This window comes from Polistes canadensis, unplaced genomic scaffold, assembly GCF_001313835.1.
Source record: "Polistes canadensis isolate GaletaPanama2010 unplaced genomic scaffold, ASM131383v1 scaffold_7, whole genome shotgun sequence".
Taxonomy (NCBI): Eukaryota; Metazoa; Arthropoda; class Insecta; order Hymenoptera; family Vespidae; genus Polistes; species Polistes canadensis.
Window position 1 is genome coordinate 1189686 of NW_014569554.1, and position 21819 is coordinate 1211504.

Consider the following 21819-nt stretch of genomic DNA (forward strand, 5'->3'; position numbering starts at 1 on the left):
GATCGAAATTCTCTCTATCTCTCTCTCTCTTTCTTTCTCTTTTTGTCTTCCTTCCTCTCCCCCTCCCCGTCCCCCTGCCCCGCCCCACCCTTCAGCCCTTATTTCTTTCTCTCGTTGTATTTTCAGATTGTAGATCGGGGAACTGTAACAATTGCTTCCAGAAAAAAAGAAAAAAAAAGTGCTTTTGCCAAGTTAATCGCCACTTTGCTATAGGTACGTTGTCTTTTTTTTTTTTTTTCTTTCCCTTTCAATACTTTTATCTTATCATTTGTTTCAATTTAATTCACAATTTGTCTGTATAGGTATTAAAACAAAAGTTATTAACTACACGCGATTTACGTCTATAATAATATTTTATATTATAACTTATGGGACTAATTAGATTGCTTTTTTTTCTAACATTTATTTTGTCCAATTTACTAACAATTGTTTCATAAATAAGTATTTGTAGTAGCGCGTGTAAAAGTATTGGCAATTATGATATTTTGTCTATGAAATGATTTGTTTGACGAGTAAATTTAATATAAATGTTATAATAGTTAGTGACTATTTTTTGGTGTTAAACATAAACTATTTATTTTTTTCGAATTGTACAGTTTAATTGTTTGTTATCGAAATCTCAGCGGTAGGACTTTCGGATTTATAATCAAATGTTCTGACCAAAAGAAAGCTAATATTCAAGCTTGTATATGTATTGTAAATCCCTTTCGCGTTGGAAAGTTTATATTTCACAAGAGAAAATCGTTTAAGAGAAATAAAAATTCTATGGAACATGGTTAGATACTGGATTTCTCCAAGAGAATCCACTTATTTATAGGTGTAATAAAAGTGGTGGTAGTAGCAGTAGTAGTAGTAGTAGTAGTAGTAGTTTTGTAAGATATCCTCAAGCAGAATAAGTAAAATGTGAAAATTGGGTTTTACAATAGAGTTGCGTTTACGTGGACAAGAGTTCTCCCTTTAACTTTTGTAATCTTCTCAGCTTAATAGCGTTTTTTCGTTTTTACAGATCCGTCTTTTATATTCTTCCTTCTTAATAAATCATCTCTTATCTTTTCCGGTCTTTCTTATTTAATACGACGATTATTTCATTTTCATTCCAACCACGCGAATCGAATTTTTATACTTGAATTAAAAATTAATTTAAATGTCTTATTAGCCCCCTCCCCCACCCATTCCCATTACTAATAGTATTTTTCTTTTAAATACATCAATTATTATTTATGATACACAAATTAATTTTGTAATTTAATTCTTAAGCGCGAAAAAGAAAAAAATAGAAATTGATTAATAATTAGGAGTAGGATTAAATTGTGTTTATTAATTTTTAATTAAACTTTCTTATATCATTATTTCCCGTTGAGTTTATAAAAATAGCTTACGAATGTATCGCGGTGGTTGCGTGGTAAAATGATACAAGTGGTTAAATGAAACAAAGGACGTTTCACGAGGAAACCTTTGAAACTGACAATGAGTAGCAGCTAGTGGTACTCACTAAGGACAAAACGATTTACGGACTTTGGTCTTCCTTAGGTCCGGAAAGTAACGTCGTGACCGTAAAGTTTATGACGTTCTTTGGATACGTATCGTCGACTTGTCTACCATTATACGGCATCGCGTGAGAAAGAGAGAGAAAAGATGAAGGATCGGAGAAGAACAAAAAGGGAATACACGAAAGTGAATGAAGTTTGTTTTATCGAGCATGAGAGAGAGAGAGAGAGAGAGAGAGAGAGAGTGTGAGAAGAGAGAAGACTAAAATCGTGCGAAACTTTGACGTCGTTACGTCCTTGGAATAAAAGGTTAAGGGGTCACCCTTTGAGGTAGTAAACTTTTTATCGAGCCTTGAAAATAAATGTCAAATTATTTTATCGACTATTTCAAAATTTTATTATCTTCGCGATTTTTAATATTATAGATATATAAGTTCATGTTGTTTAAATCAATGCAAATAATTGATAAACAATTATAGAAACGATATCAAATTTGTTTCGTTTCTTGTAATATGCGCGCAAAGTAAATTTTATGATACATATATAATATATTTTATTTCTATATTGTTTTAAGTATTACGATCCAATTGACAGAGAAAAACGTAATAGAACAGAAAATGGTAAAATGAAATTAAAAAAAATATAACATGCGTACGCGAATGGAGAGAGGAAAAAAAAATGATGGGAAAAAGAAATTTCTATCTAACTTAAAGTTTCTTCTAGCGTGGAAAAGACGCGACAGGTGGTAGGTAGTCGATCGAATAGAAAGTACACGTTACTTTCCACTTATCGTTTTACATCGTTCACGACGTATTACTACTACCACTACCACCACCACTACCACTACCATTACCAATACCATCACAGTAGCAGCAGCAGCAGCAGCAGCAGGAACAGGAACAGGAGCAGGAGCAGGAGCAGCAGCAGGAGTAACAGTAGTAGTACCATCATCACTAGCATCGGTACTTTCACCAATATCACAACCCACGACGTTTCGACGTGCTCTCGAAGCTTTCAAGAGCAAATCGAGTTTCCTGTCCCTTTGGGACCATGGTTACCACCGGTACTACTACTATCGGCACAACCTCGACAAGTAGTATCGACGATGTAATTAGAAATCCAACGATAAACGGTGAAATCGTTTCCGAACCGTACTTGGTTAATACCTAGCTAGCTACCTAGCTAGCTAGCTACCTTCCTAGTTACCTAGCTAGCTAGTAATACCACCAATAGTAGTATTAGTTCTAAGTTCGAACGTCAAACCATCCAAGTGTTAGTACTTGTTAGCAAAAGATGCAGAAGGTATCTTATTTAATGTAATGCCCAACAACGTTACCAGTACTTACATTCCACTTTATATCCCTTAACTCTCACACCGTCTAACAACTGGGGAACTTCTCATTAAACACTAACCCGAAGAAAATCGGTCCGTTTATACGAAAAAGCTCGATCTTCGTATATACGCTCAAGGGTAAACGTTTTTCTCTTGAACCTTTTCTTTTCTTTTCTTTTCCTTTCCTTTCCTTTTCTTATTCTTTTACTTCTAAGTATTTTTTCCTCCTCTTTCTCTTTCTCTTTCTCTTTCTCTTTCTCATTTACTTTCCATCCGACTAATTTCGAGTCGAGTCACCATTGCGAAATCGTCTTTACTTAATCGACTTTCATCGAGCAATCACTGTACTCATTACTACCTCTCCCCCCACCCCGTTCCCTTCCCTTCCCTTCCATTTCTCTATCTTCCTCTTTACTCTCTATGCTTTTGATATTATTGTCGTCTTTCTTTTTCCACTTTTTCATTAATTCTTTCTTTTTAGCCTCAAGAATGGGGCGAGTTTTCTTTTCTTAAAAGAATATTCATACTTCCGATCGATCGATCGATCGATCGATCGATTCTTCCTCGCTTTGGAAAAAACGCTATTTGCTTTTTAACGGTTTTTCCCTATCCCTCTCTTTCTTTCTTTTTTTCTTTTATTTTTCGATTGTTAAGTTCTTAGTTAGTAAAGGAAATTGCTTTCGATCCTCGCGTTTTATTTTGAAAGTTTGAGAAAAATTTGTCCGAGATATTACGTTTGGAATTTTCTTTAATCCCATGTCATTTTGAAAACATTCACGTTAGAAAATTTGGCGTTATGAGGTAGGGAAAAAAATGAATTGGATAGGTATCTATGGCAATTAATGCTATGCAAAACTATACTACCGGAACGTAGTTACTTGATCGCGAATATTCACTGAGAATCCGATTAAAATCAGGGATCGGGGAATTGGATCGTGTTTGTTGGATTAACGAGCGCCAGTTTGCATGTGAATCGACGAATATTTCGTCGTTGATTTACGAACTCCTTCATCCTCGTTCTTGTTCTCCTCTTCGTCATCGTTTTAGTTGTCGTAATCGTATCGGGAAATGCTTTGAAGTAGGCAAGGTCAGAGAATTTAGTCTCATCTCGTCTCATCTCATCTCATCTCATCTCTCTTACTCTTTCTCTTTATCTCTCTCTCTCTCCCTCTCTCCCTCTCTTGTAATAATACCAGCTTCAACTTGTCGAATTTGCATGAAAATCTTGGAAGAGAAGAGGGCTGCTGTTGCTGGATCGAGCGTTGAACGACGATGAAAGGGAGTCAAAGGGTTAAGAAGTTTTTGAGCTAGTAATGAGACTTTGAGACCACAGGATTACCTAACTTTTAGAGATAATAACTTTTTCTTTCTCTATCTACTTGTATTCTCTTATTTAAAATATATTAACCATTTATACGATTAGATAATAATTTGAACGTTTAAATTGACGTTGACGTTAGGTAATAATAAAAAGTGAAATTTGTCGATTCGAAAATGTCTTCACGTCTTTCTTGTTTTATTGATAAAATTACCTTTGGCAAATATAAATTTCATTTTCTCTCTCTCTCTCTCTCCCTCTTTGCTTCGTGCACGTTTGATATTTCTTCGATTTTCGATTTTAGCTGAAGGAATCGTTAGAATTGGAGGTTCCTTGGATCGCACCAGTTACGATGTCGTTTATTCGTTGGTATGTTCGTTCGTACTTACCTTATATTCTAGTATATGTACATAGAAACGTAGAAGTTGTTATAGGTACGTGTATTGGTAGGATGCTCGTTCACTCGCTTTGCTGACCTATGAATGTCTACAAAATTATGGCTACAAATCACGTATAGTGTTCGTGCAACCGGCATCCACCAGTTGACGTGACGCGATTCCCTATGAGAGGAGCTGGTGTAATTGCGCTACGTGCCCTTATGTGCATCGTTGCGGGCATGAACTTACTCGCGGAAACCGGCACTACCATCTACAGACATTTCCAACCCGGTAAAATGAATGAGCAAACTGGAAGAGAGAAAGAGAGGGAGAGAGAGAGAGAAATACGGCATTGCCAATATGCATCTACGCTTTCTTGTCAGGGTTGTTGTTGGACCGTAAACAAGATAATCGCGAGAAATGCAGCATATTCTAGCACTCATATTACGTACTATTCGACTACCACAATTGTAATTATTCTACTTTACCATTATCGTTCAGTGTTACGTGTTTTAGAAAATGAAAGTTACATTTCTAATTTTAAAGAAATCTTAAAACGCATTTCTTTTGTTAATTATTATATTTTACTTATTAACTAAAGACTGAAATTTGAATTTTTACTTGAAACTTTCTTCGTTTAATTCATTCCGTTCATAATCAAATGTGAGTGTTTCAACGCACGTGTATCAAAAATAAAATGAAAAGATAAGTAAAATCCTAATTAAACTTTTTTTTATCTGGTAACCTTAAATATAATAATGATAAAAATTCAATATAATGTGGATAAATTTAAAAAATACATTTATTTATTTGCAAATAAATTTTGTTAAATTTTAAGGTTTTTCGAATTTTTTGTTCTGTGGTTAATGATTGAGTTATAGTGTTGCATATGATAGAGGGATAGGGATATTAGGAACGTTTATTGATTATGCAATGGGGATTTATATGACCTCCCTTTTAATCCTACGACAGGTAATTCCATAAAGCAAAATGCAGTATGCACCAGAGTCGGTCATTATAAGCGCGAATGGGTACTTGTCCTTTAACTAAGCGGATGCACGTGGATTGACATTCGAGACATCGACAGTCGAGTTGACGAGATCGAGTAGAATGCGGTTGTTCCTCGTCCATCATCCAACGTGGTTACCTGTCCGCGTAGTTAACGTTAAGTGATCCATCTATTTTGTAATAAGAAAAAACCAAAAAAAAAAAATTCATTCTCCTAGTCGTTTGATTTTACTCATAAACGTCCAATCGAAGATTGCGCTATTCAGTTTCATACGATTTACCTCATGATTTCTTTCGATTGAAATTAATCGTTCTCATATTTTATTTTATATATTATTTTCGTATAAATTAAAAATTGAATTCTTTTAGTATATATATCAGCAAGATTTTTAATTATTTTTTTTTCGCGTCTCACGCAGCGTCGTGTTTCACACTTGTATTTATTTTCGCTAACTATTTTATTGCTCTTTATATTTCTATATATATATATATATTTTTGTATCTAGCAAAAATAGGTGCTCATACATATTGCTTATCGTAGTTTACTATAACAAAAATATGACACATCGTAATGAAAAAAAAACAACATAAAAATATATATATATATATATGTATATTATCATCGTAGATTCGCGGTATCAGCCATGAAGTAGATAAATAAATAAATTTGTTAGACGAGTTATATAAAATATTGATCGTATGAATAAGAAATAAATTCAACATGAAATTTCGTAGAGTACATTAGAATTGCGAATGTTTGGTAATGTGTTCGAAAGAATAAAAAAAATAATGAGATAAGATAATAAGAAATAGATCGATTTAGGTAAAGAAGAAACCTAATTCTTTTTCGTTTTGGGGGTTTCGTGTTTCATAGTATAATAAGTACTCGACATAACCATCGATTTTCGACACGACGTTTGTACATCGATATATTTCGCATCTCCCTTTGGTCCTTTTCCCTTTTCCCTTTGTTTATCTTCCCTTTTCTTCTCTTCTTTTCTCTTCTCTTTACGTTCGCTCCATTACGGCCAATTGCCCATGAACGTCCCCCTTCAAAGTGAGCATCGAGGCGAGTATATTTATTCAAACCGCAATGCACTAGTCTCTATCCTTTTTATCGCCTATCGTAAAGCTTACTTTCTTGTGTGTGACGTATATTTTTCTAAAGAATTGACACACAAGATATAGATATCGATCGGGCAAATTGTTTCCATAGATTTTTTTACCGAAACCGATTTTATGAGTGTGTACGAAATTATACATGTGTGCATTAATACGTTACGTAAGATATAGAGAACAATTTATGTATAATTGCGTATCAGATAGTAAAATAGAGACAAATAAAGAAATTGAGATTAGTATCTTTGTATGAGAATGTTTGTATGCGTGATAAAGTGTCGATGTGTTAGAGAGACAAAGATAATATTTGTGTGAGAGAGTAATATGTGTGTATGGAAGAAAGAGAGTGAGAGAAAAGAAAAGATAGTATGGGTAAGTGTGAATGAGAATATTGAGTGATAATGTATGTGTGTGACACAGAAAGAGAGAAAGAGAGAGAGAGAGAGAGAGAGTAAATATATGAGATAGTTTTCCACATCTATTGAGGTTGTTTGGATATTGTACGAGAAATGTTCGCCATTTGTGTTATGCATATTCAGTCGAATAATAATGCATCGCGTAAATATGCATATTTAATCGTCATTTGTTCGTATCTGTATACTTAAATACGTATTAACGACTCCCAACAGAGAGTGAAATTCGGACAAGTATCGACACATTATTTCAGAGGTTGGTCGCATCATCCAATATAGAATCCAATCACTATTATCATTTCTCTACTACCGATCAACATTTTGCGTTGCATGATATTACCGTTAATGTTATCTTCAAACGTTCATAATCAACGATATGAGCTCATATCTTTTCTTTCTACGTTTTGATATGCATCGACTATACGCGGTTAAATCATTAAATATGTATTTATATGTATACTATAGATCGAAAGTTTGAAATTGTTACGTAATATTCACGTGTCAATGTTTTACATTTTCTATTATGGCAACTAGTTTTTCGAGTGTTTTTAATTGAGTATTTCGATATTCTTCTATGCTTCTTTTTTAGACGTTGTCAAAGATGTCACAGTTGAAAAATTTATTAGGAATGTTGCTTTAAATTAGGTGTATAAATTATATAAGAAAATTATTATATATACATGTGATAAGATACTGAAATCTTTTCAAAATGTAATTGAATTTGTTAATATTTGATGTATATCGATGATAAATTATTTCAAAATTGATCGGTGTATTCGATTATTGAAATCAGCAAATGATCTTAATATATTTTAAATTTCACAAAAATCCATTTTCTACGGCATGAACAATTACATCCGCTAAACGTAATCTTTTTGTCTGTGTATCCAAACAATCGATATTACATACATCATCTATATTCAATGGTTCGTCATCTTTTACTAACGTATTCAAGTCAAGTGCTTGCGACTCAGGTAACATAGCAAACGGTAATGCTTCTAATGCACAAACAATTCCAAAGAAAAAGTGTTCTTTTACCTGAAATCAACAAAATTATATATATATTATATAATTAAATATTTATTATATAATTCTACACAAAAATGTGTGATGTTATTAGTTAATCGGTAATAACACATACCTCTTTCATAAACGTTTCCCAGGAATATAATTTGTTAGCATCTGAGCCAAGTAAATTAATGACATTACTTAATTTGTCGTAATAAATTTTCAACATATCGTCGAATCGTTCTCTAAGAGTTTTGTTCGTACAAGAATAAATAAAGAATGCTAGGTCAAGAATTGGGCTTACACAACGTGCCAATTGAAAATCAAGTAATAAAGCTTGCTTTTTATTTCCTTCAATGTTGCGTACTAAAATATTTGGGGCCCAAGAGTCTCCTTGACTTACAACTGATGTTGGAGCATCTATACGATCGCATATTTTGCAACACATTTCCACGAGTGAACCAAATTTGTAAGAATTCAAACGCTTTAACGCTTCGCTGTTTGGATATTCGGTAACTAATGCATACGTTGCTATTTTCAACAATTGTTTCTACAAAAATGTATAGATCAGAGAATCTATATACAAATAAAATATAAATACAATTTGTTGTTGATCAAATATAAATAATTAATTTGACTTACGTGAAATTCTTTATACCAATTCCAATATTTAGGACTAAAATATGTCTCTCTTAAATGCGATACACACTCGTTAAATTCATCTTTATTTTGATCTTTGTATGCAAACGAAATTGCATGGAAAGTAGCAAATGCTTCTAAAATAATAGTACATTGTTCCATATCTACACAATCTTGACGAGTTACAGGACCGTATCCTAAATTGCAAACGTTTTCTAAAATTAAATAATCATTTTCACCATCTGCTAATGATTTTAAATGACGTGGAATACTTAGAATATGAGCTTGATTTTTGCTTTTAAGAAACTCATTAAATTTTGGTATAACCTGGAAAAGTATATTTCAAATGAAAAAATTGTTATGAAATAGTTCAAAATAATAGATACTTGTCAGAGGAAATATTAAATGCAATTACTTTAGTATAAAATGCTATCTCATTTTGAAAGAAATCTGTACATCGATACATTTTTCTTCTACTTAAATTTTGAGGTAATGATTTTATCACAATATCAGTTTGTACAGGTTTGCCATTATCAATGCCATTCACCTTGACTTTGTTAACAATTGCTATATAACCATCACCTTTAGCACTTGCATCACTAAACTCCCAATCAATTACTTTAACATCTCTTGCATTATGTTCTGCAACAAGTATACTTTCTAATATTTCTTTAGTAAGTTTAGCACTTATTGTACTTAGCTCAACTTGGTTTCTGTTTTCACTCATTATTGAATTTTTTTATTTATCTTTTTTATTTGAAGGGTTTATCAATATCTTCGTCGGTATATTTTGCTTACAATAACTTTTTGAGTTGAAGCATAATAAATATACGTATAAAATGAAATTACTTTAAATCACTTACAAACTGTAGGAAGATCAAATTTTAAGAGAAGATACGTGATACTACGAAAGAAATAACTTCTATACTGAATAGGAGAAATAAGTCTACGTTTAACTAATGAACTAGATTCCCCTTCTTCAATCAACAATGTGTTCATGTGCAGCTAGCTTTCTGATTGGTCTCAATATTAATCAGAACGACGATAACGGTATCGTAGATAACATTTTGTTTCTTTTTTGCAGATTCTTCTCTATTAACTTTATACGAAAAAAAAAACAGATTATATTTATTGTCAATTTTACATCTAAGACAAGTATTTGTCTTGTAAATAAATAGAAATTGTACATAGATTATAATCATATATAATAATTCATATATATTAAAATATTTATTATTATATAATATTTATTTATGTATCAATATAAATATCTCATAATTATCAGTAATATTGATTTTAGGCGATCTAGGGTAATTCATTGAGAGAGAGGTGCTAGTTTTTAATTATTTATTACATCATTTAAGCTATTTTTATTTTTTTTTATATACTACGCTTCTTATCAACAATGATAAGACATTCTTATCTGTGATATTTTACTCTTCTTTCTACGAGTCCGAGTCGTTTCTCTATTAACACCTTATCATAATTATTCAATACTACCATAGGTGTTTTTTTACCATCTCTCGGAGTTGACAACATATCTTTATGTATATATATAATAAAAATTTATATCAAATAACAATTTTTAATATTCCTATAACATATATATATAATAAAAATTTATATCAAATAACAATTTTTAATATTCCTATAACATATGTATATATATATATATATATAATATGTTACTATTTGTATATAAGAATTAAAAAATATTTAGATTAACAAGGAGAGATATATCAATTGTCTAAAATTTATAATAACGATACGAAAACTCTAGTGACTCGTTGTGTTGTATTTCATATACATAGTATAGTAGTACGTAGATATTTACAATTAGTCACTCTGGTGAATTTGAAATCGGGTACTAGGAGGAAAAGCAGAGGAGAACAAATGACTCCGGGCAATATGGCGAAGCATGAATCAGAAACGTTACTATCTTCGATAACTCACCCATTTCCTCCCCTCTTTCTCTCACTCTTTTATTCACGCTACACGCACTTTAGCATAGTGCTTGTTTTTTTTTCTTTCTTTCTTTCTTTCTTTTTTTCATTCTTTTTCTATCCCTTTCTTCCTTTTTGATCTGTCAAGGTTCATCGTGTATCGGCAAAAGCTTTACCCAGCCCAGGAAAGGCTTATTTTGATGAATAAACGTCGTGAGAGGAGGAGGCGAGGAAGAGAGGAGACAGTATCTGATTTACTGGACCATAAATATCTCTAATCTGTACGAGACACGGGGCTACACCTCTCTCTCTCTCACTCTCTCTCTCACTCACTCACTTTTGCGCGTCCGTAGCTTCAAACGTTTTGTCTCTCTCTCTTCCTCTCTTTCTCTGAAACTCTCTTTACTGGCCTGGTTTTCCTTCCGCTTTCCATCCTTCATCCATTTACCGGCTAAAAAAGAGCACTGAATAACGAGTCAGCGAGCAGCCGCATCCAGAAATTCCTAGATTTCCTCTCTCTTTCTTTCTTTCTCTGTTTTTCTCTCTCTCTCTCTCTCTTTCTTTCTTTCTTTCCATCCTTATTTCTGTCCCTGCGTAGTTTTTTCTTTAACCCTTCTTACGCAAGTACCATATTTATTTCATAACAAATAAATTGTTTCATCTTAAACGCGAAACGAGAAAAATATTCTAATTATTAATATTTTTTCATTATTTTTTTCCTTTTTTTTTTTTTTTTTTTGTCATAATAAATATATTTCTCAGTATTCGTTTATTATATTATATTAAAAGTATTATTCGTCAAAAAATGTAATCTTCTGTTGTCTGTTTGATAAACGATCTTATTAATTTTTTTTTTTTTTTCATTTCTTTGGTATTCACGATTTGCAATAGGATTTTTGTTTTTCTTCTACCGTGCTTATTTTATTCTTCGGAAATTGTATCGATCTAAATTCGAGAGTTGTAAATTTGTATAATATTATTAATATAATACGTTTGTTTTTTTTTAAAAAATTTTTTTTTTTTTTTTTTTTTTTTTTTTTTTTTTTGTCGAAGTTTAACGTTGATATATTCTGTGAAGAAAAGTAAGGGGAAGTTATTCGAAATTCATCTCTAAACGTTCGTTTTCCTCCCCATTCTCTTTTCTTATTCTCAGCCACATCTTTATGGACCATTTAAAATTCGTTCTCGTTCGCGAGCAGTAACGGTTGGAAAGATATCGGAGAATGAAATCGGTACTGAGATCACGAGTTCTCATTACGACGACCGAAACTATCTTACGATCTTTCCACCTGACGCCTTTCTTCCTTGCCATTCTATTTCCCATCAAAGTCAGATTCCTTGATTATGATAATTAGATTAGATTAAATAGATCAAATTTATTAAACTTTATAAACTGTATCGTATAAATTATATATGATATATTGGTATAGAAAATATTGTATTACATAGTACACGAAAAGTTTCGATTCATTTTAATTGAGAATTTTTATTTGTTATTTATTTGATCGAATGGATTTTTTTTTTTATATATATATAAATAATATAACACAGGATTGTTAATGTTAGATATAAAATATTATAACAAATTTTTTTGATAAATAGTATTAATATTATTTGAATATTTGGATAATAAGGATCAATAAGTTTCTTATGTATTCTATTGTATTTATTTCCTACAATTTCTCATTTTATTTTTAAATTAAATTGTAAAAAAATTTATTTTCTTATCTAATATATGAAACGAACGGATATAATATAAGGAATCGATGTGAAATTTCTTCTTTTGTTTGAGTAAAGGATCTTATTATTTGCACAGTGTATTGTACTGATGGTTCCCTATATAATTGTATAGAATTTTAAAAAAATTCTGTCAAATTGGCTTTCCCTTTGTAAGATTATTATTATCGAGAGAGTTTATTAGAAATGCATTTTTGTAATAATTCCAATTAATTCTTCTTCATTATTGATCCTTCGTATAGTATTTCGATTTGAAGAAAAACTCTAATCTTTATTAAAAATTTCATTGATTTATTTTCATCTACTTCGTTGTACTTTGAAAATTATAGAAATTGTAAGAAGAATAGCGGAAAGGTTGCTTATTCAACTAACCAGGTTTACATTTTGGGGTAAATCTACTTACCAATCGACTTACCAATCAATTCCAAGCTTGTCACAGTATCGAACTTTAATTAAGCCCCTTTTCATGTTGAATTTAATGCCATAGACGAGATATAAAAGCACAGGCAAGGAATTTGCGATCTAACTGGGACACCGCAGACATAAGATAGTCAAGCCAATTGCTGAAATACTTGTAACTGACCTCTGATTAAGCACCTAGTTTTGATTTGTTTCAGTATCATTAAAAATCCTCTTTAAATTTATATCCGATAATTTATCGTACTTTTAATTACGATATATTATATTTTAATTATATTAATTACAAAGTTATGTAATCAATTTTATATGTAATTTAATTAACGTAACGAAATATTAAAATAACTTTCAATAAGACGTAAAGAACTCTCAATTAATTGGAAAAATTAACCAGTTGAGTGTGTCTGACGACTATATCCGTCATGAAAGAATGGCAGAATTTTGTTTTATGACGGCTATGTCCGTCATGCGTAAAATTTTGTTACAATTTGATATTTAAATTGTAATTCTGGCGATAACTAAATTATATTCGTAAATTTTAATATGTTTAGAATGTTCAGGGGTCTGGACGAAATGAAATAAACAAATGAAAATTATAGATAATTTAAGTTGGATTTCTAACTTCCTAAGAGCTAAATATTTCTCCACCTTTCTAGATGTTATATGTTTAAATTCATATATAATTTATAAAAAAAAATGGTGGAAAATTAAACATAGTAAACTTTTTATTAGAATATATTGAGGATACAGTTGCATCGTATCCCATCGAATCACAAAAATCATCAGAACTTCGCCCAATGACATCCAATGTTTCACGTTTGATCGACAAACATTTCCCGGATTACATATCAGACACTTCAACAACAAAAAATCCATCCCGAAGATGTTCTATTTCTTATAAAAACAAAATTAGAAAAGACTCTCGGTATTGGTGTCCGACACAAAAAAGTGCCACTGTGCATCGTTCCCTGTTTCAGAACATATCACACGAAAGCAACATTATAAATTTTTAATTTCTACAAATATTTGATTTTTTTTAAGTTTTTCGTTAATTATGTGTAAATATAGCTTAACGTTGATCCATTGTGTAAATATTACTAATAAATTCATTCATTTTCTAAAATAAAGTCGTCTTTTTGACCGAATATTTCAACAGCGCTACTTACTCTGTGTTTGACAACTATTTCCCTCATCGCTTGATTATCGCCACACACACTGGGGCGCACTTTGCAAAATGATCGACACAGTTAACTGGTTAAATATACAAAATAATTCTTTTCCTTTTTACTTGTAATATCCATGATTATTATTTCTTTTTCTTTTTTTCTTTTTTCAAAAACATTTATTTCTATCGTTATACTGTCGTCAATCTTATTTCAAAACGATATATGAAACATTGACATAATATATATTATATATATATATATACATACATATAAAAGAGAGAAAAGAAATAAGAGAATCGATGAGCGTTAAGTGTCGTCACATTTTTCTTTCGACGATCACCGTGATACGAGGTAACAGTGTCTTTTACGAAAGTCATCTCCGGAAATCGGCTTCCACCACTCCTCTTTACTTTTACCCTTTATCCGTATATATGAGGAGCCCAGCCATGGCAATTGGGAAAACCGTATTTGAAAAGAAGGGAAACTCATTGATCGAGATACGACGGAATGATATAAATCGAAACTCTATGATAGAAAAGAAAACATCAGATAAAGATCGAAATAGTGACAGATCAAATTAGAGTGAGAAAGAAAGAAAGTGAAAGAGAGAGAGAGAGAGAGAGAAAAGGAGAGAGTGTGTGTGTGTGTGTGTGTGTGTGTGTGGGTAAGAAAATGTGTAAGAATAAGAGAATCAAAGAGAGAGAGAGAGAGAGAGAGAGAGAGAGAGAGAGAGATTTTGATTGTAAGTAAGAGCAAAAGAATGGAAGAGTGAGAGAGTGAGAAAGTGAGAGAATTTGTGTGTGAGAGAGAGAGAGAGAGAGAGAAACATACACGTATGTATATCTGTACAGATACATCTCCAACCTTTTTTCATTTCCTCTTCCGATGCGTATAAACAGTTTGTTTCCTGTGATCGTTCTCGTAAAGTAAACTATATGTGTCTCCGGTCTTTTCCAATATTCGTCGAAACGAAAGAATGAGAAAGAGAGGACAGAGGTAGGGGTGGGAGAGGGGGAGGGGGAGGGGGAAAGGATATACAACGATCTACGATTTTGCAAAAGTCGTCATTCTTTTCTTTTTTTTTTCCCCTTCTTTATCTCTTCTTTTTTTTGTAAACGTTGTTTTCGTAGGAAACGAGACAGGATACGAGTAGTACTACTACTCTTCTTCAATCGTATTCCAAGGAAAAGATATATATAATGTATATATATTATACATATTTATTATAGAGATTTTGTTATGTTGACGACGTATAACATAAACGTGACACAGTTAGAAATTATATTTCCGTATTTCTAATATTATATAATTATATATCGTTTGTGTGTGCGCGCGCGCTCGCGTGTAAGTGATATTAAATAGAAATTTAATCAAAACAATTTGACGAAACACGTGGATGGTAGAAAATGAATTAAATTGATATCCCTTGCTTGTCTCATATTAAAAATATAAAATAAAATAATGAAAAAGAAAAAAAGAATAAATTATTAAGCGAAACAGGGAATATATTATAAAAAAAAAAAGAATTGGTGATGAATTTAATGGACGAGTTTGTTTGAAAGATTCGTAAAATTAATTCGTTTGTGGATTGTTCTCTTTTGTTCGAACGTTACGGGATGTACCTCTGTGAACGAACTATAGAAATGAATAGTCGAGCATTTATTGGCAATTGGTACGTTTTAAAAGGGCTTTTTTGTTTCATCCGAATCATCGATTTAGTCTTGACACGAATAACAGGTATTGCTATTTTTCGAAATAACAAAATGGTTTTATGTTAGTGCAGAGATTTTTCAAGTAAATAAATATTTTTCGTTTAAACGATATTACGCAAATTATTATTTAAAGTATAAACGTATTTTTAATTTTTCAATAATTCCATATTACGTCTATTTATAACAAATATTATAATATAATAATTACGTAACAATTAATCATAATTTTTTTATTCATACACAATAATATAAACGAATATTATTATTTATAATATTTATATATTATGTTAATATATTTTTTTATATTAACGTTATAGTATACCATACATATATACGCATATTATACTTTACTTGCATTTATTTGTAAGGAAGAAAAAAAAAAGAAATAAGAGTAATAAGTTAGTCATTATGTAGTTTAAGCGTAATAAAGTTGGAACAAAGCACGCGTAAATAGAGGGGAAAAGCACGTTTGGACTTTCATAAAGTTGGCCAAAGGTAAATTCTTTCCTTTACTTTACTCTTTCTCTTTCTCTTTCTCTTCTTGTTTTTTTTTTCTCCCTCTCTATCATTCATAAAGAAACATCAAGAACCGTTGTAGAATTTTCGTGTAAGCTTCAAACGATTCTTACGACTTTGAAGAAAATATTTGAAAGCTTTCGTCTTGTCATTTACGACGTTATGAAATATTAGCAATGCAAACGATTTCTGAAAGAAAGATATTCCTCTCTCTCTCTCTCTCTCTTTTTCTTTTATCACGTGCAATATCGCATACCAGTGAATCGACGTGGGCAGGTTACATGAAAAAGACCGATCATCCTGTAGACTGTCCTATCTTCGTGAACTCGTCCATTTCTGTCCAGTTAAAGCCCAAGTAGAAATCGCAGTTAGCTAGAAAAGAAACGCAGGAAGTGTTACGATGACTAATCGTTTTGACTTGTCGCATGGCGTCGTCCGCGACACAATGGCAATTTGTTCGAATAAAAATTGCTTTTAGTTTTACGATCTTGATCCACCTCCTCCTCGTCACCGCCAATGCAAACTCTCATTTATATCCTCGATACGTTATCATCGTGTCGAGATAGTGAAGTAATAATCGATTTTATTTTAGTTTCCTTTACATTTTTTTCTTCTTCTTATTTTTCTTTTCTTATTAACTTTCTTTCATACTTTTTCCGACCTCCTTCATTGTTCGAATCTTAGAAGGAGTGAAAAAGTTTTAACGATAAAGTTCACTTTTTACGTTGGTTTATTTTACCGACACACCGTTGGTTATTTGTTCGACGATTTTTATTATTATTGCTTGCAATTTAGTTTTATTATTGAGGTATATATATATAATATTTATATTATATTTAAAATGTAGTTTAAAATATATATCAAATATTTTTTCTCTATACAAAAGACATTTTTTTTTTTTTTTTAATAAATATTTTTTTTATTTACAAGGAAGTTGGAGGAAATTTCTGCTCTTTTTCTTTCTTTTTCTTTTCATTTTTATCATGTTCCATTATTGTGCTTAGAGCTGTCTGTCAAAAAATTTTCCCTCGGATATGACAAAGCTGGATAAAGAATTATTGAAAAAGTATCTTGGAGATTGACCTGAAGTTTTGAATAAAACCGACGAGAGAAGACATGACTTTCCTTGAAAATTCTTCTTCTCGTTCCCTACGTAAGATTCTTAAAATTTTATAGTATCGTATCGTTGAAAACGACATACATACCGATACTTTTGCAACGGTTTCTCCATCCCATCCTCCTCTTCAACCTTCTCCATCTCCCGTATTTGCTTCTTCCCTCCTTCTCCTCTTCTTTTTATTGAAGTGAAAATGCGAATAACAAATGTCGTATAACGCATATAATCGTATTATTTTTTAATTCGTCTCTTATCGTGTCCGACGACGAATGAAAATATAATATTTTAATGCGAACAATATATATTGAAAGTATTTATTTTAAATGTTTCATATTATTCTTCATGTTTTAACACGAACAAAAAATTGTCTAATAAAATATATACACAAGATACAGTTTATATTTAGAAATAAACAAAATTTATATCGAAAATTTGAATATATATAACATTATTCTCTAAGATCTAATTAAAACAATACAATATTATCCAACATATTCACGAATCAATTCAACACAACTTCACACATTCATTATTAATATTAAAAAAATAAAAAAATATTAAAACACAATTAAAATCCACCAGTATTTTAAATTCAAACATTCGAAAAGAGAATTAACGATAAAATCACGAAATTCGAGTAAAGATATTAAACGAAACCATCGTTTCTCTCTAATCGAATAGAGTTGGATAACACGTAAAAGAGTACGTAGTAATATTAAACAGAAAGATACGATAAGAAATAAGATAATATATAGAAATAGTTTGTGTTCTTGGACAGTGGAAATGCACATTTCAGAGAAACATACATAGTTTGGTTGCGGGACCGCTTAATCGGTTCTTCCATTTACAGATGCAGTAAACCGTGCGCGAGAAGTGTCGTCGGCGACGTGCTACGCGAAATCGCATTACCGTCGAGGAAGTGCTCGAATCTAGGGTGAAACTCGGTATCAAGGATTCTCTCGTTTTAGACGGAACCTTCTAGGAAACGGAAACTCTCAACGTCTGTGCGGAGTTCTCCTTCGCGAATCGCTTATACGCAAGCCTTGAAAACGTCGTTCTCTTCAGAAAGAGGAAGAGAAGGAATGAAGAGAAGGGGCTGGGATGAGGGTGGTAGAGAAAGAGAGAGAGAGAGAGAGAGAGAGAAAAAGAAGGAGGAACTAGGGGTTGAAATGGAAATCAGCACACCATGATATGCATACACCCTTATAGCGAGAATATGTGAATGAGAGGGAGAGAGAAAATAGGTGGGGCTGAAAAGTAAGAGGGGGAATCAAACATGATGATATGGATACACGCGTATAGCAAGAATATGTGTGTGAGAGAAAGATAGAGAAGGAGGAGGAGGAGGAGGAGGAGGAGGAAGCCGAGAACATTTCGTTTATATCCACATCCGAAAGGCTTTCGTTTCGTACGCGAGCACTCACAGCTCTTACGTATACTCCTCAATGTACCTGAATTCAACGTGCTTCCAGTACTTCTCGGTTTTTTTTCCTCTCTCTTTCTCTCTCTCTTTCTTTCTTTCTTCCTTTTTCTTTTTCATACTCTTGCCTTTATTATTCTTTATTTTATTTACTTTTTTTTTTCTCGCGGGAAAAAACGTCAGACACTATTTTCCTCGATTTATTTAGACTATTCTTTCGTTGGTAAGTATTTTTTTTTCGTTTAATTCGCGAACTTTAACGTTGTCACTCGTGTTCATTAATTCGAATAATTTAATATTTTTCAAGTGTCGCACGACGACGTTATTTTAATCGGTATTTCGGTTGAAATCACTGAAATGTCGTAGTTCGTTCGTTTGATTTAATTTATCGATAATTTGCTTGTTACAATTTTTCTTTTTTTTCTTCTTTCATCTTCGTCTTAAGAAAACGCGAAGAGAATGTATTCTGCACGTTATCAAACATTAGAATCGTCTTCTAATGATCGAATTACTTTTAATTAGCAGCAAGGGGACAATTCGATTTAAGCAAATTATCAAGAAATTATTAATTAGGTGCAAACGAGTATTCTGACTTCAGCTTGTTTTCTTCTTTTTCTTGATTTTCTTCTATATTAAGATTCCGTATTTACGTAAAGAAACTGGCTAACTTGTTTGTTCAGTTTGATTCTTTTTCTTCTTTTTTTCTTTCTTCCATTTTGTTATTTTATTTCATAAATTTCAATGATTTCACTTCAAATTCGTCATTCACAAATCACACGAATTAATTGACAAGTAATCTGTTTTCCAAAAAAATGTTCTTCTTTTTCGAAATGAACTTTTATAAAATTTTTTTGTATTCTCACTGACGAACGGTTAGTTCATTGGTTCATTTGATTTCTTTCATTCTCTCGTTCTTTCTCTATCTCCCTTTTTTTTTATTTTTTTTTATTATCAAGTATGTCCTACATTCGTTTCGCTTGATTGCTTTCAATGATCACACTGACAATTTACAATTCATAATTTAAAAATGAAAAATCACGTACGACAAATGAGAAGTCAATTGGCGAGTAATTTGATTTCAATTTTTGTTCTCCTTCCTTTTTTTTTCGAATTTTGTTTGTTCATTTTTACTTTTCTCTTTCTCTCTCTCTCTCTCTTCATTTTGAATTATATTTTTTTCCTTAACTATTATCAAGTACGTCCACCAATCTTATAATTTATCTCTCTCACAATTCATAATTCATAAATTACAAGTCAATTGATATAAAAAGAAACAAAAAAATAAGTGAAAACAAATCAATCAAAAGTTTCTCTTTCTTGATTTTTTTTTTTTTTTTGAATTCCCATCAGCCCCGTCCAAACCCCATTTCGTTATTCTTCTGTATTTCCGTAGGAATACAGGGAAAGTTTGTTTGTTCAGTTCGACTATATCTTTTTTACTATTATCAAGTACGTCCCACCTCGTCGTTTGGTTCGATCGTTTCCGTCGGTCGAACGATCTCGCTCTTTTCTCGAAGGGAGGGAGGGAAGGAGGGAGGGTCCAGTTAGGGGTAGTAGTAGTGTACCGCCCCCACGTTCGATCGGCTTTTCGTTATCCGTCGTTGTAACGAGTATTCGAACAGCCGATATCAGCTTGTATATCTGGCAAGTACTTGCACTGTGTTCCACCCACCTCCACCTCCACCTCCACCTCCTCGTCCACCTCTTCCTCCTCTTCAGAATCCCCTCCTGTACACTCCGAACCCTCATCCACACAACGTATTACGTATGTTTTACGTATGTATACGTGTGTGTCGTTGGGAAACGAGGACAACGAGAGGACGCATAACGAGTCCATACAAAGAGATCGTAGATACCTGTTTCTCGTTTGATAGTATGTATTCGTCTATCTATGTATTTATGTATATATAAATATATAAGTATGTGCGTGTGTATGTGTGTCTCCGATCTATTTCCTTCGTATTTCTCCAAGAGAGGAACCAAAAAGGGATGATGAGGGTAAAGTTACAATGGTAAGTGCCCAGGTACAATTACTTCGAGAAAATATCTCTCTATTCAGTGATCTAGACAAAAAAAAAAAAATGGAATAAAATAGGTGATTATTTGGTATCTGCTAGCTGCTGCTGCCTTCTCGATTGCTTTTGTATCTCTTGACCTAATCATATTTTCGATTAAAGCGACACAATTTTGATATTATCGATCCGATCGCGTTTCTATTATCAACTTATTGTCAGGATCATTGTGTTGCATTTTTTTTTTATTATTTTAAACATTATTCTATCGGATTTTAATATAAATGTTTCTTATTTCTTTATTTTTTATCTTATCCATGAAATTTGTCACGTTCGAGATTACGTATATATATCTTTTGGTTTAGTTTGAAATATATTTCTATAGAAATATTAAATTAACGAAATGCATATGTATTTTTAATAACTTATAATTTTGAATTAACGTACAATACAAAATCGTGTATTAAATATTGTACGTTGCGTTTTGTTTTCTCTTGGATAAATAATTTTAAACGAGAAATTTTTGATTGATTTGAAGAATTCTTTTTTTTTTTTTCTTTTCTACGAAAATAATATATTGGATTTAAAATTAATAAAAAAAATATTTCTCTACGTATAAATTTTAGAAACACGATATGAATGTGATAATTAAAAATAATTTATATTTGTATATTGAACGCTAATAGTTTCAATCAATTTATACTATTTTTAGATCTAATGAATCATATTCAATTTAACTTAAGGACAATAGATATAATGTTTAGTGTTTGCTTCATATTTCTTGAATAATTTAGCACTCTGATTTTCTCTATTTGATATAAAGGTTATAACGATTAGTGTTGGATGATTCATCATATATGCAACTCATTGATATTGTCTTTAGAAATCATGAAACATTATAGTTAGAGCAATAGACGATTTAATAATAATTATTACATATCTAACGAGAAACCATACAATAGTTATCATTAACTTTAAACTGTGTTCAGTCAAATATTCATCAATCATAGTCAGTCAACTAAACAGCAATTAATCGAGTAGAATAAATTTCATCAGATATGATAAATAATACGCGTA

The 21819-nt window shown here is 31.6% G+C and overlaps 2 protein-coding genes across 5 annotated transcripts in view; one reads left to right on the plus strand and one right to left on the minus strand.

Annotated features, from left to right (window-relative positions):
• Positions 1-21819, plus strand: part of LOC106790326 (peroxidasin) — a 214106-nt gene that overhangs the window by 42411 nt on the left and 149876 nt on the right. The window lies entirely within an intron of this gene.
• On the minus strand, positions 6194-9667 carry LOC106790312. 2 transcript variants are annotated; one of them, XM_014755123.1, is made up of 5 exons: positions 9566-9667; positions 9118-9344; positions 8706-9029; positions 8197-8613; positions 6194-8093 (listed from the first exon to the last, which is right to left on the minus strand). In XM_014755123.1, exons 2-5 carry the CDS (start codon positions 9166-9168, stop codon positions 7875-7877), a joined length of 1011 nt encoding a protein of 336 aa, XP_014610609.1. In that variant the 5' UTR covers positions 9169-9344; positions 9566-9667; the 3' UTR covers positions 6194-7874. The 2 variants fall into 2 exon arrangements, with proteins under 2 accessions (XP_014610609.1, XP_014610600.1); XM_014755114.1 differs by having other exon boundaries at positions 9118-9633.